The following is a 12,484-nucleotide window of genomic DNA, read 5'->3' on the forward strand; positions in this document are numbered from 1 at the left end:
CTTCTTGATGTTCGCCGTGTGTTTTCATGAGAAATGATTGGAGACTAAGTGACGGTAACAACCTGCCTTCAGTGTTCGGTCTGTTGTTTGCACACAGAAGCATCAGAGAAACGTTCATAGGGATAATCTCAGGGATTATTTCTTGGGTTGTGGGACGTGCCGACTGCTTGGAGATGCAGGACACAGACACACAAATGTCTTTTCAAGAGATCGTCCTTTCCTCTGACATGTTTATTAAAATCGGGGAGCGGCTGCATGGAGATCTCAAGCTGAAGTATTCCCCTCTTTGGTGCATCTGTTGATCAGCAGACTTAATTAAAAGTGGACGTATGTTTAAACACACTAATCTGCTTATTTTCTATTATGTGATATTGTTTTTTAATTTGATGAAAGAATTAAAGACATTGTTGTTTTGAGAAGCTGATGATGGAAGCATGTTGTTATTTGATAAACGCTAATAAATAAAACAATTTGTAACGGGGCAAGTTGAAATTCTTCTTCAGAAAAACATTTTTTATTAAAGAAGCACTCCCACATTTTGGGAAATACGCTTATTCACATAAGAAGATAAACGCCACTTTCATGTCCGTCCGCTAAATATGCAGCAAGGAGACAGTTAGCTTAGCTTAGCATAACTACTGGAAGCCGGGGAAACTCTAAAGCTCACCGACATGTTGGATCTCTCATCTGTACAAAAACTGAAGTGTAAGAACGACACGTCGTGGTTCCATGTGCTGAACTATTTCTTGACTCTCTGAAGTCTTCACCTCAAATGAGACTGGCTAGCTTCAGGCTAGCTGTTTCCCTCCGTTCCAGTCTTGATGCTAAGCTAAGCTAACCATCTCCCGGCTGCCGCTTCATATTTTATGGAAAACTAAAAAGCATTTTTACCAAATTGCCGATCAAATTCTTTAAAGCGTAACAGATCTCATAACTTCCTCCAAAAGAAGATATTTTAGAATTAAAATGTATTTTTTATACAGATATATTTAAGCATCGCAGTATACAAAATGTCAGTGTTTGTGATCACAGACCTTTGATGAATATAAACTGGTTAAAATTTCCACATTTGAAATGAATCAATTACATTTTAGGGTTTTGTTTCACGTTTTAAATCTTGTTTTGTCAACACGTTTGTCTCTGTACACAAATTACTGATTCTGTTTTTGAATATTAAACTTGTATTTAAATGGCAGTGATATTTCATTATCGTATCATCAGTTCATTCATAAACATTACGTCACAGTGTTGTCTGTGATTCTCTCATCACTGTGTGCCTGGTTTATATCTCCTCTGTGGTTTAGAGAGGTCATGATAAAAGAACATGACGGCAGTAACAAGGAGCAGGAACCAGAGGAGGAGGATAACACAAGTTAGATCAGTGACATCATGTTGTTGGCAGTCACTTTTTATGTCTGTTATCAGTCGTTTTTCTTTCTATTTTCCCCTTCTGTCAGCTGTTGTTGTACAAACTGTGTCCTCATCACCTTAAGTGCAAAATAAAGCCATAAAAGTGTGTGTGTGTGTGTGCGTGTGTGTGTGTTTTTTAACGTATGCATTACATACAGCATGTTGTAGTTTTAAGTGTTGAAATATATTTTGACTCCTGCATTTGTCATTTACAAAGATAGAACCATGAGCGCAGCTCTTCACCTCACGTAGACCCTGTGGGAGCTTTCATACGAGGGTTTAACCTGAACCACTATTCTTAGCCTGTAAGGCTCTTCAGCTAGTATCCTTTAGCTTTCACTGAGACCCCAACGAGAACAAAACAGACACACTGTGTTTTTGTTTTGTACGTTTTAACACAATTAAATTATTAAAAATAACGGGTTTTCCTGCAAGAGACCAGGCTTTGTTTTCGTGTAAATATTAACTTGTAAAGACCGATAAGACATCATGTGAGTTGTCCAACTCATATGGTTTTGCTGTTGTCCATACGGATATATTTGAAGAGTCTGCAATGTGTGTTTGTGATGTCAATGTATATCATACAGTTAGACAAAGAGTCTTAAAGGCTGAGATTAATCAGACGATCTAACTCCATACAGTCTAAGGTCCCATAGGGTCGACATGAAGAGAGTAGACTGTGTGACGCACCACCAGCCGCCACCAAGCTGCATTCAGAGTCAGCAAGCACAATACGTTACAGCATTTTGAAATATATAAATTAGCAAATATTACCAAGTTTGATTTTGACACAAAACAAAAAAATATATCATTTATTTTATAAAATATTCCTATTTTAAATTGTATTTTATGTTGTAGTCCCTGCTGCTAATTCAACTCTATAAATCAAACACAGAGTACCTAAACGTCTATCAAGACTATTGATCAGTGTGCTATTGATCACTATTGATCAGTGTGCTATTGATCATATATAATACATATATATACATCAGTTAAGTTTTTGTATGTATATATATATCATAACTTTGTTTTATAAACATAAAACATAAAAATACTGCATACGTTTAATTATATATACAGTAGATATATATATATATATATATATATATATATATATATATATATATATATATATATATATATCAATTAATAATTAATTCCATTTGTAGTAGCATTGTTGGGAGGGGCCTGGGAACAATAATTTCATCACTGTAATTATTGTGCCCATGATTTAAACTTCAGTCTAAAAAGGACTTGAAACAACCAAAGTGATCAGCGCGAGGCCGTTTAAATGAAAACGGAAACGAGAGGTAAGTTACTCTCTTGGTGTTTGTTTCCTCTTTGATGAGATAACAGGCCTCAAAAAGCACAGAAAGAGCTAATAGAGGACTTCACATCTACATAACTATATTATATATATTATATATTACTGCATGCATGTTGTACTGCATAATGACACAAATAAATCCATTGATGTGTTGCTTCCGGGACCTGTCACAATGGCCACAGTGCGCATGCGCAGCTTCTTCCTAGTTTGTCTGTTGACAAACGTGACCAAAGCCTCATCTCTCTCTGTTTTTGCAGTTTCGTCGCCCAGTGGAATAAAAACAATGTCTTTTCACAAGATCGTGTCGACGTTGTGAGGATTCAGGTGGACTATTCATGAAGTTGTGAATCCGGTGAGCACTTTAAAAGTAATATTTAACGGGCACGAGTTGTTTAAACGAGCTAATTCATCAGGTGTGGACAGTCAAAGAGTCACTTCAATGCTAGCTAAGTTAGCATGTTAGCAAGATGAAGTTAGCTAGCTGGATCAGCGTTAGCGGTAGCTGTAACTGTATATAACTATAACTGGTACTTGTTTTGAATAACCACGATCACCACGAGGCCTTCTTCTTCTGGTACAAGTGTGAAGCTTCTGCGGTGCTAGTCAGCTAGCTAAATCAGTTAGCATAGCATTTGGAGATCCTAGCTAGTGTCTGAGCTAATGCCAAATACCTTTAGCTTCCTACTGAGGACTTTTAGTGACGCTGTACTGTTAATAATCTGTTTATAATGGAAATGTGTCTCCAGCTCAGTCAGTAATATTATCTATACTTTATTTATTTATATATATATATATATATATATATATATATATATATATATATATATTTAGCCTCTGTCTGTTTTCTACCTTAATGTAACGCTCAGAGGACATATTCTAATAAACCATTACAACACAATCAGATGACCGTTCTGCAGCAGGTTTTTTGCATATTGCTCTTCACAAATAAGTACATTTATTTTGTGTTTGTGTAAATAAATTACATTTCAAACAGCCACAGAGGCGTTCAGGGTAACTGGTGCGAGAGAGGACCAGTTTGACCTGATTTAGTTCCCTCCCCCTCTGCCTCACGTGGGTTTGGACTTGTTCAACAAGATGAATGACTGTGGCTGATGATCAGGCACCATGTCAGTGAGCTCTACCGAACACCAGACTGGCCGGTTTATTGCTCTGGTTGTTCTGCTACGAGCTACAACAAGTCTTTAGAGGCACACCTGTCAGTCTGGTCCTGCAGTCTGTCTGACCCACATACCAACAATCTGTGGGCCGTCCTGAATCAGAATCAGAACCGTTTATTGCCAAGGAAGTTTCCACCTGCAAGGAATTTGTCGTGGCGGAAACACGAAAGCCTGTACTACACTTCATTTGCTATTCTTAAAGTGCTTCTAAATAATTAAATGAGAGAGAGAGAGAGAGAGAGAGAGAGAGAGAGAGAGTGAGAGTGAGTGAGAGAGAGTGTCGTCTTGTGTTGCCTGTAGTTCCATGAGGATGACCTGCTCACAAATTAAACACAGTATCCGTTCTGAGGTTTCTGTGTTATATTATGTGTAAATATAATATATTCTGTGTAAACCATGAAGCTACACGTGTTCACGGTTTTATGCGGTGTTCGTTGCTCTGTGAATTTAATTCATTTGAACTTGAAACAGGATGTTGGAGTTGACACTCATTCATTTGTATTCGATAGGAGAGGCTGGGTTGGTAAAAAGTCTCTTATTGGTTAATGAGGACAGTAATGAATACTGATCTGTTTGATTGAAATCAGTTTTTTCCATAATGATGATAAACCAGAGAACCCAAAGCTGATCAAATGGACACTTTTCTGTCTTCTGAATAATGTATTATTATACTGTGTGTGTGTGTTTTAGGTCTGAAGTGACAACATGCTGAAATGGCTTTCTGGTGAAGAGGGAGAGCCTGGCTCTGCAGTAAGTACACCTGGTTATTGTTTATTACTTCTATGTAATCTGTGTCGTCATTAAAAATCATCACGTTATTGTTATTATTATTATTATTATTATTATTAGAGAGAGACAGACACAAAGTACACCACTGGTTTAATAAGAAGTACTGACAGCAGACAGCAGCCGTGGTCATGTTTCATGTCCAGATAGAAGGATTAGTTAGACTGCTGAGCACGGGGCTTTGACTGGGGGGGGGGGTCACTGCAGCTTAAGTCCTGTTATTCCTCTACAGCCCATCTCCTTATCTCCACATTACATCTAGCTGTCATCACAATGACTGAGGACGTGTCATAGAGAGACATGTCTCATCTTTTCAAACACCCGTTAGCTTTCAGCTCAGACACGGTGGTTTGAATTCCTCTCTGCTGTCGACTTCAGAGAGAGAGAGAGAGAGAGAGAGATGTTCAAACACACATGATGTTGGTGTTTGAACATCTGGTAGTTGTCGTAGTTCATTGGTGTGTATTTACAACCTCACGTTACCTCAGTTTTACACGGTGACACTAACAGATTTTAAATCTAAAGAGAGAGCATGTGTTGGTTAACTTCCTGGTGTTGTGAAATGAAATCTATAAAATGGGATCGGTGCATATTTATTTACAATCTAAGTTTTATATTTGTTCTCGTGCTCGTCAATCTCACACACATTTAAATACACACTCTGAAGCCTCGTCTACCTTTTAAAATAACAGTTCTGTCCACACCAGCTTCGTTTTACAAAACGACTCCAAACACTCTGCGGGCCGGTAGATAAAGGCCACGTCAACGATCCCGCGAGTACCAGAGAACACTGTGAGCGTGCTCAGTGAGCTTATTGTCTGTTCTCAAATAGCAAAAGTAGCGAATTATTTATTTTCTTTGTTTTGTTTACATACTGAATCTTTGGTGCCATGGCGAAAACAAAGTTTGACTCGTATGGACGAACGATAACTTTACAATATGAGGAGATGAAGACGTTGATTGGGAGTCTTGTTGTACGAGATATGAACTCATCTCAGTGGTTTTCAGGAACCGTATTCTGCCAAGGACGACTCTGAAGACTTCCAAAATGCTTCGTTTAAACGTCCACACAGATACTAAGTAATCAGAGTTTATAAATCCACAGCGTAGAGGTTTAGTGATTAAAACTCCCAACCGTAGAGGAGAACACGTGTGAAGCTGCCGCTATACTCCAGATGAACACCTGTACTCTCATTCCATCTCATGGTGCGCTGCATTCAGAACCAAACACAGTGCTTGTGTTCTGGGGTCACCAGCTCACCGTCTCCCCCGTCTCTCCCCTCTCAGGGTCCAGGCTCTCCAGGCCCCCCCCGCGGCGCTGCTGGTGGCGGTGTTGAGGTCGCTGTGGAGGAAGTAACAGAGCGACTCACCCAAACTGAGCTGCTGGTCACTCAGCTGAAGGAGTTGATCCGGGAGAAGGACGCAGCGCTTCACTCCAGAGATGAGCAACTGAAGGTGAGGACGGGGGAAGAGGTCGGAGTTGTGTTAGGCACGTTATAACACACGATGAAGTCATGATTAATAACTCAACAGTCAGGTAGTGTCCTTATTGTGCAGTACACATGTTATCTATGCGCGTATTACTGATCACTTGTGCCACAATATGAGCTTTCTTCAGTTTGATACCTCGTCTGTGATTCTCTACACTAAAGACTCCTGCTTGTGTTCTCAGTATTCGTCCTTTAACTGGCTTCATATTATCTAAATAGAAGTGCACTAACCAACTAACCATCATTTTTATTGGGGATTAAATCTCTTGATTATTTTCTCGATTAATCGAGTCGTTCTTTGATCTTGTTTTGTCCACAACTCAAAGACATTCAGTTCTCCGTCACAGAGGACGAAAGAAACCAGAAAACAGTCACATTTAAGGAGCTGGAATCAGACTTTGAGTCAAAGTGATGAATGGATTATTGAAATAGTTGGTGATTCGATTAATCGTTGCAGCTCTTCACTCTTTGTGACCGTCATTGAAGCCGCAGTGAGTTTTAATAAACTTCTGAACTCCTTGTGTTTGTAATCCTGATATCATTATCTAACGTGTTTTGACACAAATGTATTTATTTATGTACAGTATATATATCTATATCTATATCTATCTATCTATCTATCTATCTAGAGATAGATAGATAGATAGAAAGTGTTTCTATGTTCCTCGTACTAGACGCAGTAGTGCTCTGGTCTGAGAGGGATTTGTCTGACTGATCCGGGCACAGCTGGTCACATGAGTTATTCTGATCCTGTTAGTCACCGACTGAGATCAACCCGGATCTAGTTAACTATTAAACCCTCGAGTGTGCGTCACAGTAATGAAGACAGGAATGTGAGATTAGAGCTCAGCTAATGTTTGGAGGGAGCTCCACTCCTCTACAGGTCGTCCTCACTCTACTGTTCTCACAATCAGAATAAACATGAGAGAAACCAACGGGACCAACTTGTTTCCAATGAAAGCAGCCAGCAGCACTAGCTTTAAAAGTTATGCTAAATATAGCACCGACCTCCCCCCAAATTATCATTATGAATGTGGCTATTGTTAGCACTCACAGCTGTTCACATAGCAGCTTGTGGAAAACACCGGCTGAATGAAATGATTGAACGGGCTTATTAACGAATATAACAAAACGGTGTCTTTAAGATACATCACCTCCCCTCAGCTCTAACATGTGTCCTGTCTCACTGAGGTAAAGAACATTTACTCTGTGATTACTCTGTGACTCAGGTAGAGAAGCAGACGTGAGGTAAAGAACATTTACTCTGTGACTCAGGTAGAGAAGCAGACGTGAGGTAAAGAACATTTACTCTGTGACTCAGGTAGAGAAGCAGACGTGTGAGTCCAAACTGTCGAAGCTGCGTCTGCAGAACAAGGCCAAGGTGACCTCGCTCACCTGTCAGCTGGAGGAGCTGAGGAGGCAGCAGGGAGGTCCGGGCACGCCCACTCACAGCAAGAAGGTAAAGACACACATTCACACCGGTGTGGCAACACACGTCAATACCTACAATGAACGCATGAAATTCCTGTTTTTATACTAATTATAATGCAGATCTCAGCAATACATGTTTTAACCACTGGAGGGCACAATGCAGAGTAAAACACACGCACCACTGGCTTATGAAGTCGTTATGATATAATGATGAATATAATAACTGCCAGTAGAGTCGACACATTTGAGTTTTTTGTCTCCTGGTAAATGTACGATGCGTGTATGATTTCATAGCGTCGTCTCTTCGTTGTCCCTCGTAGGGATCGTCAGAAGGAGAACACGCCAGTCGAGGAAAGATCGTCTTGCTAAAGAAGAAGGTGGAGGAGCTAGAACAGCAGCTCGCACGAAGACAAGAGGACCTGGAACACAAGGTCAAGTATCTTCATGTTTAAGTGTTGTTTCACCTGAGTGGTGTCGAAAAGAAGGAACCAGTTGGAGATGGTTCACTGATACAACAGACAGACAGACAGGGTTTGTATAAAGGTAATAAAGTAGTTTATGAATAGGAGATATGACTTTAAAGTTAATTATAATCCCTCTTCATAGTGGAGGTTAGTTTATTAGTTTATGTCTTTTTACCGGTTTCACTCGTTGTCTTTGTGACTCCTCACAGTTCATTTTGTTTGTTCGCAGCTCACAGAGCAGAGAGTATAAACGCCTCCGTTCATACTCGGCTACGACGCTAAGAGCGAGTATAATCGAAGCGTTAGTATAGTTGACAGTCTAACAGTGTGTGTGTTCAGGACCAGAATACACACAGAGAAACAGGAAGCCAATCCAGGTGCTCCAAAACAAAGAAATGGGGCGTGGCCACAGGCGATTTATTTGTTCGTTAAGTGTCTTGATGAAGACCTGCAGGGGTCGAAACATGTCGGCTCTTTTTAATGATTCAGCCGCTATAATGAAGGATTCTTGATATTTCTTTCCTCGTTTGTTCAAGGATTCTGGAGAGCCTGGATTGTCTTCCTGTTCATCCTGATATCTTCAGTCTTTATGCTCCACATATCTGAAACAAACTCAAGAACTCTCTGCTCTTTTAAATTAAATTCAACTATTTATTCATATCACTGCACAGTCTGCCTTTTTGTGTTTCATTCAATGTTCCCGGGTACATTCACAGGGTTGGAAGCAAACGGGCATTCAAATCTTTTTCTCTAACGATCAGCTGGTTTCTGGTTCGTTCCAGAGGAAGGAGGCGGAGTCACAGTGGCAGCGCGGCGAGGAAATGGACGCCATGCTGACGGAGAGGGACAGGAAGCTGGCAGACAAAGAGGCTTATATTGTTCACCTGCAGACAGCGCTGGCTGGAGATCAGCCCATCACACCGGCACCACAGCAGCAGGTCAGACGTCTCACAAGCTCTCTCTACAATAACATCTCTTTTTAATTCAACCCTATCATCACACCAGCGTGGTCTTTCTAGTAAACTAATCTACATTTCGAGGGAACGCAGTTTGTATGTGACATTTTAGAAGGCTTTTATTTTGAAAATCCCCCTCATAAAGTACATAATGTACTGTCATTGTGAAGTCAGGTTGGTCCTGGAAATGTATTATTTATTATTTAGTTTGACTTATTATTCACATGATTTGAAATTCAATTTCTCTCTGAAATAGAGTTTTTACTGCAGGCGGTATTTTATTTTGTCTTTGGCTCTTCACTTCCTTGTTTCCCTCCGGATACAAAAACACAAACTCGCCCACTTCTTCTGGGAGGTAGAGAGCGAGAGAAGCCTTAAAAACACAACTGTTGTTCACGACGTCCTAATTAACTAGATCCCTCGTAGACAAAGTAATCCGGTGTATATTCGATGTATTTCCCGCCCTTATTCCCAGGTATCTGTTGTTTTCAGTAGTTCATATTATCATTGCATACTTAACATTGAACCGTGCTTCACCTCCTCAGGAGGCGGAGGACGGTGGAGCGATGCAGGAGCTGCAGCTGCTGGTGCAGAGCCTCACCAGGAAGGTGGGAGAGGCAGAGGAGCGCTACAGTCTGCTGCAGGAGCAGACGGACAGCTTCAAAGAGCTGCTGGCCACGGAGAAGGAGCAGCACGTCCAGAGGGAGGAGATGTACAAGCAGAACGTACGTTCCTCTGAGGCCTCTGCTGGACTATCTCATGCTGTTGTCTTGAGTCTCATGATGTTTGTGTTTGTTTAGATCCAGACATTCAAAGATATCATGATCCAGAAAGATCACCAGGTGATGGAGATCAACCAGATGCACGAACAGGAGCTCTTCAAGCTAGTGGCCAAGTCTGACGCCAGCGCAGACTTGGACCAGGTAGTGACATCACTCATGTATTATTGTTGTTATTATTATTGTTATTATTGTTATTATGTCTAAATCAATCAGTGAGGAAACACTTGACTTATTTCTGTAAAAATGATATCTAAATATGTGTAATCCAGCATTCAGTCTGATTATATGATATTTTACGTTTTCTACTTATTTATCATACTTTCACTGTGTGATTACTTATTTTATTGTTTTGCTTATGTCTGTTGTTTGTTTGCACAGTCCACTCTGCTGCTGTGATCCTGCACATTTCCCTGCTGTGGAACTGATAAATTACTAACTTATCTTATCTCTTATTAACTTTAACTCTTTGTGATATTGTTATCATACGAGTTTATACGATTTCCTTCTGTTCAGAGGAGACTTAAGAGGGTCGAACCACAAAGTTACTGTTTCTGTGCAACACAGGGATTGTAGAAAGCTTTTCTGTGTCGGTTGTGTAATGTTAAAAACATATTTTTTTGTCTCCTCCTCAGCTTCTGAAGGCTCTAAAGCAGAAGCTTCATGAGAAGGAGGAGGTGCTTCTGGGTAAAACACAGGTCATCGATGTTCTCCAGGGAGAGGTGGACGGCCGGGACCAACAGATAAAGGTCAGGAACAACATCTCTGATGACATGCAGAGATACAGAGGGTATATATATATACATATACATATATATATATATTATAGTGGTGTAACGGACAACTGTCGATCCGTACCAAATCAATTAAATAAACCAATCGGAGGAGAGCTAGTAATGTTAGCAGCACCGCTAACGGCTAACCAACGGTTAGGAGATGTTTTCACATGAATATAAAATGGATATTAGAGATGAATTATGAGTTGCTTAACTTCCTAACACAAGCTCTAAGCTCATTATTATACTTCATTAAAAATAATAATGAAGAGATTTATTTAATCAATAAAAATACAATCTTTTACTTTCTAATCATTTGAATTGTGTGTTTATGAATAAAAAAACACTATAAATTACTAAAACAAAGTAAAAGTGTAACATTTAGAATTGTTGATGATTTACAGACTTCAGAGCGTTAAAATGATATTTGGGACGATGACAAAAAACACTAATATATATTGATATGTGATAGCCATTCCTAAACTCTTCAAATATGAAGTCACATGACTCTTCTTCTTCTTCTTCTTCTTCTTCTTCTCAGGATCTTGCGGAGCGGCTGCGTCGGCTGCACGTGGAGCGAGAGAGCCTGGCGTCCAAGATGGAGGCCGAGAAGCACGTGATGCGAGCACAACTCCGCGACCTGATGGAGAAGCAGCAGGCGGAGGTGCAGCGAGTGACGGAGCAGCATCAGGCACAGACGGATCAAACGCAGCGGGATCTCCTGGGGCAGCTGGAGGAGCTGAGGAGGTGCTCGGGAGGTGGACGCACACCCGCAGACTCCGCCTCCACGCCCGCAGACTCTGCCTTCATGCCCGCAGACTCCACCTCCACGCCTGCAGACTCCGCCTCCAGCCAAAGGATCGCGGAGCTGGAAGGTTGGTGGTTCTTTATTTTGATTGTTCAGAAGACATTCAGAGGACACGTCATGGTGGTTTAAGACAGTCAGCAGTTAGACTCTGAACATGTTTATCTGTAAGTCAGAAAACATTAAGGAAGGAAGTTAAAAAATGTGCATTACAACCGTACATTTGGTCTTTCATTAGAAGATACTCGCATCAGTTTAAACTGATATTCATCCAGATGCTATGACAGCATGCAGTTGTGTCTTTAACTCACAGAAGACCGTATGAACCCAATTTAACAGTACATCAATTAAGGCGATGGCATTCGTTATTATTAAAACACATGTAATGACTTGCTTTGATGAAGTAGTGATCCCTAAATACTGTAATGACACTCCATACAAATGTGTGGGGTGTCTTTAGAAAGCATGTTTAAATCCTATAGCCTTGAATATCTTAATCTTAATTAATATATCTTCATATCATTTGTTTGCAGCCCAAGTGAAGCAGAAAACGGAGGAAGCGAGCAGATCAGAGGCCAAGTTCCTGAAAACGAAGGCCTGGTCTAAGTCTCGGATCAGACAGCTGGAGGAGGAGCTGAAGAAGAGCCAGGTGAGATGTTCAGTTATTATGACTGTCACTGATAAACATTATTTACATGTCTGGGGATTAAACAAAGAAGGACAATAGAATAGAAACAAGAAGTCTTAAAAATCTACATTAGAGTGAATATTTATCTGCCAAATCAAATAGTTTACAGGATGTTCAACCTTTGTTTCTTTATAACGTATTTAATACTTGACTTCCTTCTTTACAGGGTTTGTATGAAGGTGATAAAGTAGTTTATGAATATGAGTTTATAGTTAATTATAATCCCTCGTCATTGTGGAGGTTAGTTAACGGTGTCACATCTCCAGTCTATGTTCATATCTCTGAGTTACACTCGTTGTCTTCTTGATTCCTCACAGTTCATTTTGTTTGTTCGCCCTCTGGTGTTTCACAGAACAGCAGAGTATAATAGCAGAGTATAATAGCAGAGTATAAT

General features: G+C 40.3%; 1 protein-coding gene across 1 annotated transcript in view; it reads left to right on the plus strand.

Annotated features, from left to right (window-relative positions):
• Positions 1-2,955: 2,955 nt before the first annotated feature.
• The window catches only part of LOC116400947 (golgin subfamily B member 1-like), a 32,546-nt gene continuing 23,017 nt past the window's right edge, over positions 2,956-12,484 (plus strand). The window contains exons 1-12 of the mRNA XM_031879063.1: positions 2,956-3,089; positions 4,606-4,665; positions 5,989-6,156; positions 7,513-7,650; positions 7,943-8,053; positions 8,869-9,024; positions 9,588-9,767; positions 9,843-9,965; positions 10,457-10,570; positions 11,139-11,472; positions 11,936-12,099; positions 12,408-12,415. Coding sequence (XP_031734923.1) covers positions 4,621-4,665; positions 5,989-6,156; positions 7,513-7,650; positions 7,943-8,053; positions 8,869-9,024; positions 9,588-9,767; positions 9,843-9,965; positions 10,457-10,570; positions 11,139-11,472; positions 11,936-12,099; positions 12,408-12,415 — 1,541 coding nt within the window. The 5' untranslated portion in view covers positions 2,956-3,089; positions 4,606-4,620. The remainder of the gene's footprint in view (positions 3,090-4,605; positions 4,666-5,988; positions 6,157-7,512; positions 7,651-7,942; positions 8,054-8,868; positions 9,025-9,587; positions 9,768-9,842; positions 9,966-10,456; positions 10,571-11,138; positions 11,473-11,935; positions 12,100-12,407; positions 12,416-12,484) is intronic.

Source organism: Anarrhichthys ocellatus, unplaced genomic scaffold (genome assembly GCF_004355925.1).
Source record: "Anarrhichthys ocellatus isolate YVR2014 unplaced genomic scaffold, GSC_Weel_1.0 scaffold222, whole genome shotgun sequence".
NCBI lineage: Eukaryota > Metazoa > Chordata > Actinopteri > Perciformes > Anarhichadidae > Anarrhichthys > Anarrhichthys ocellatus.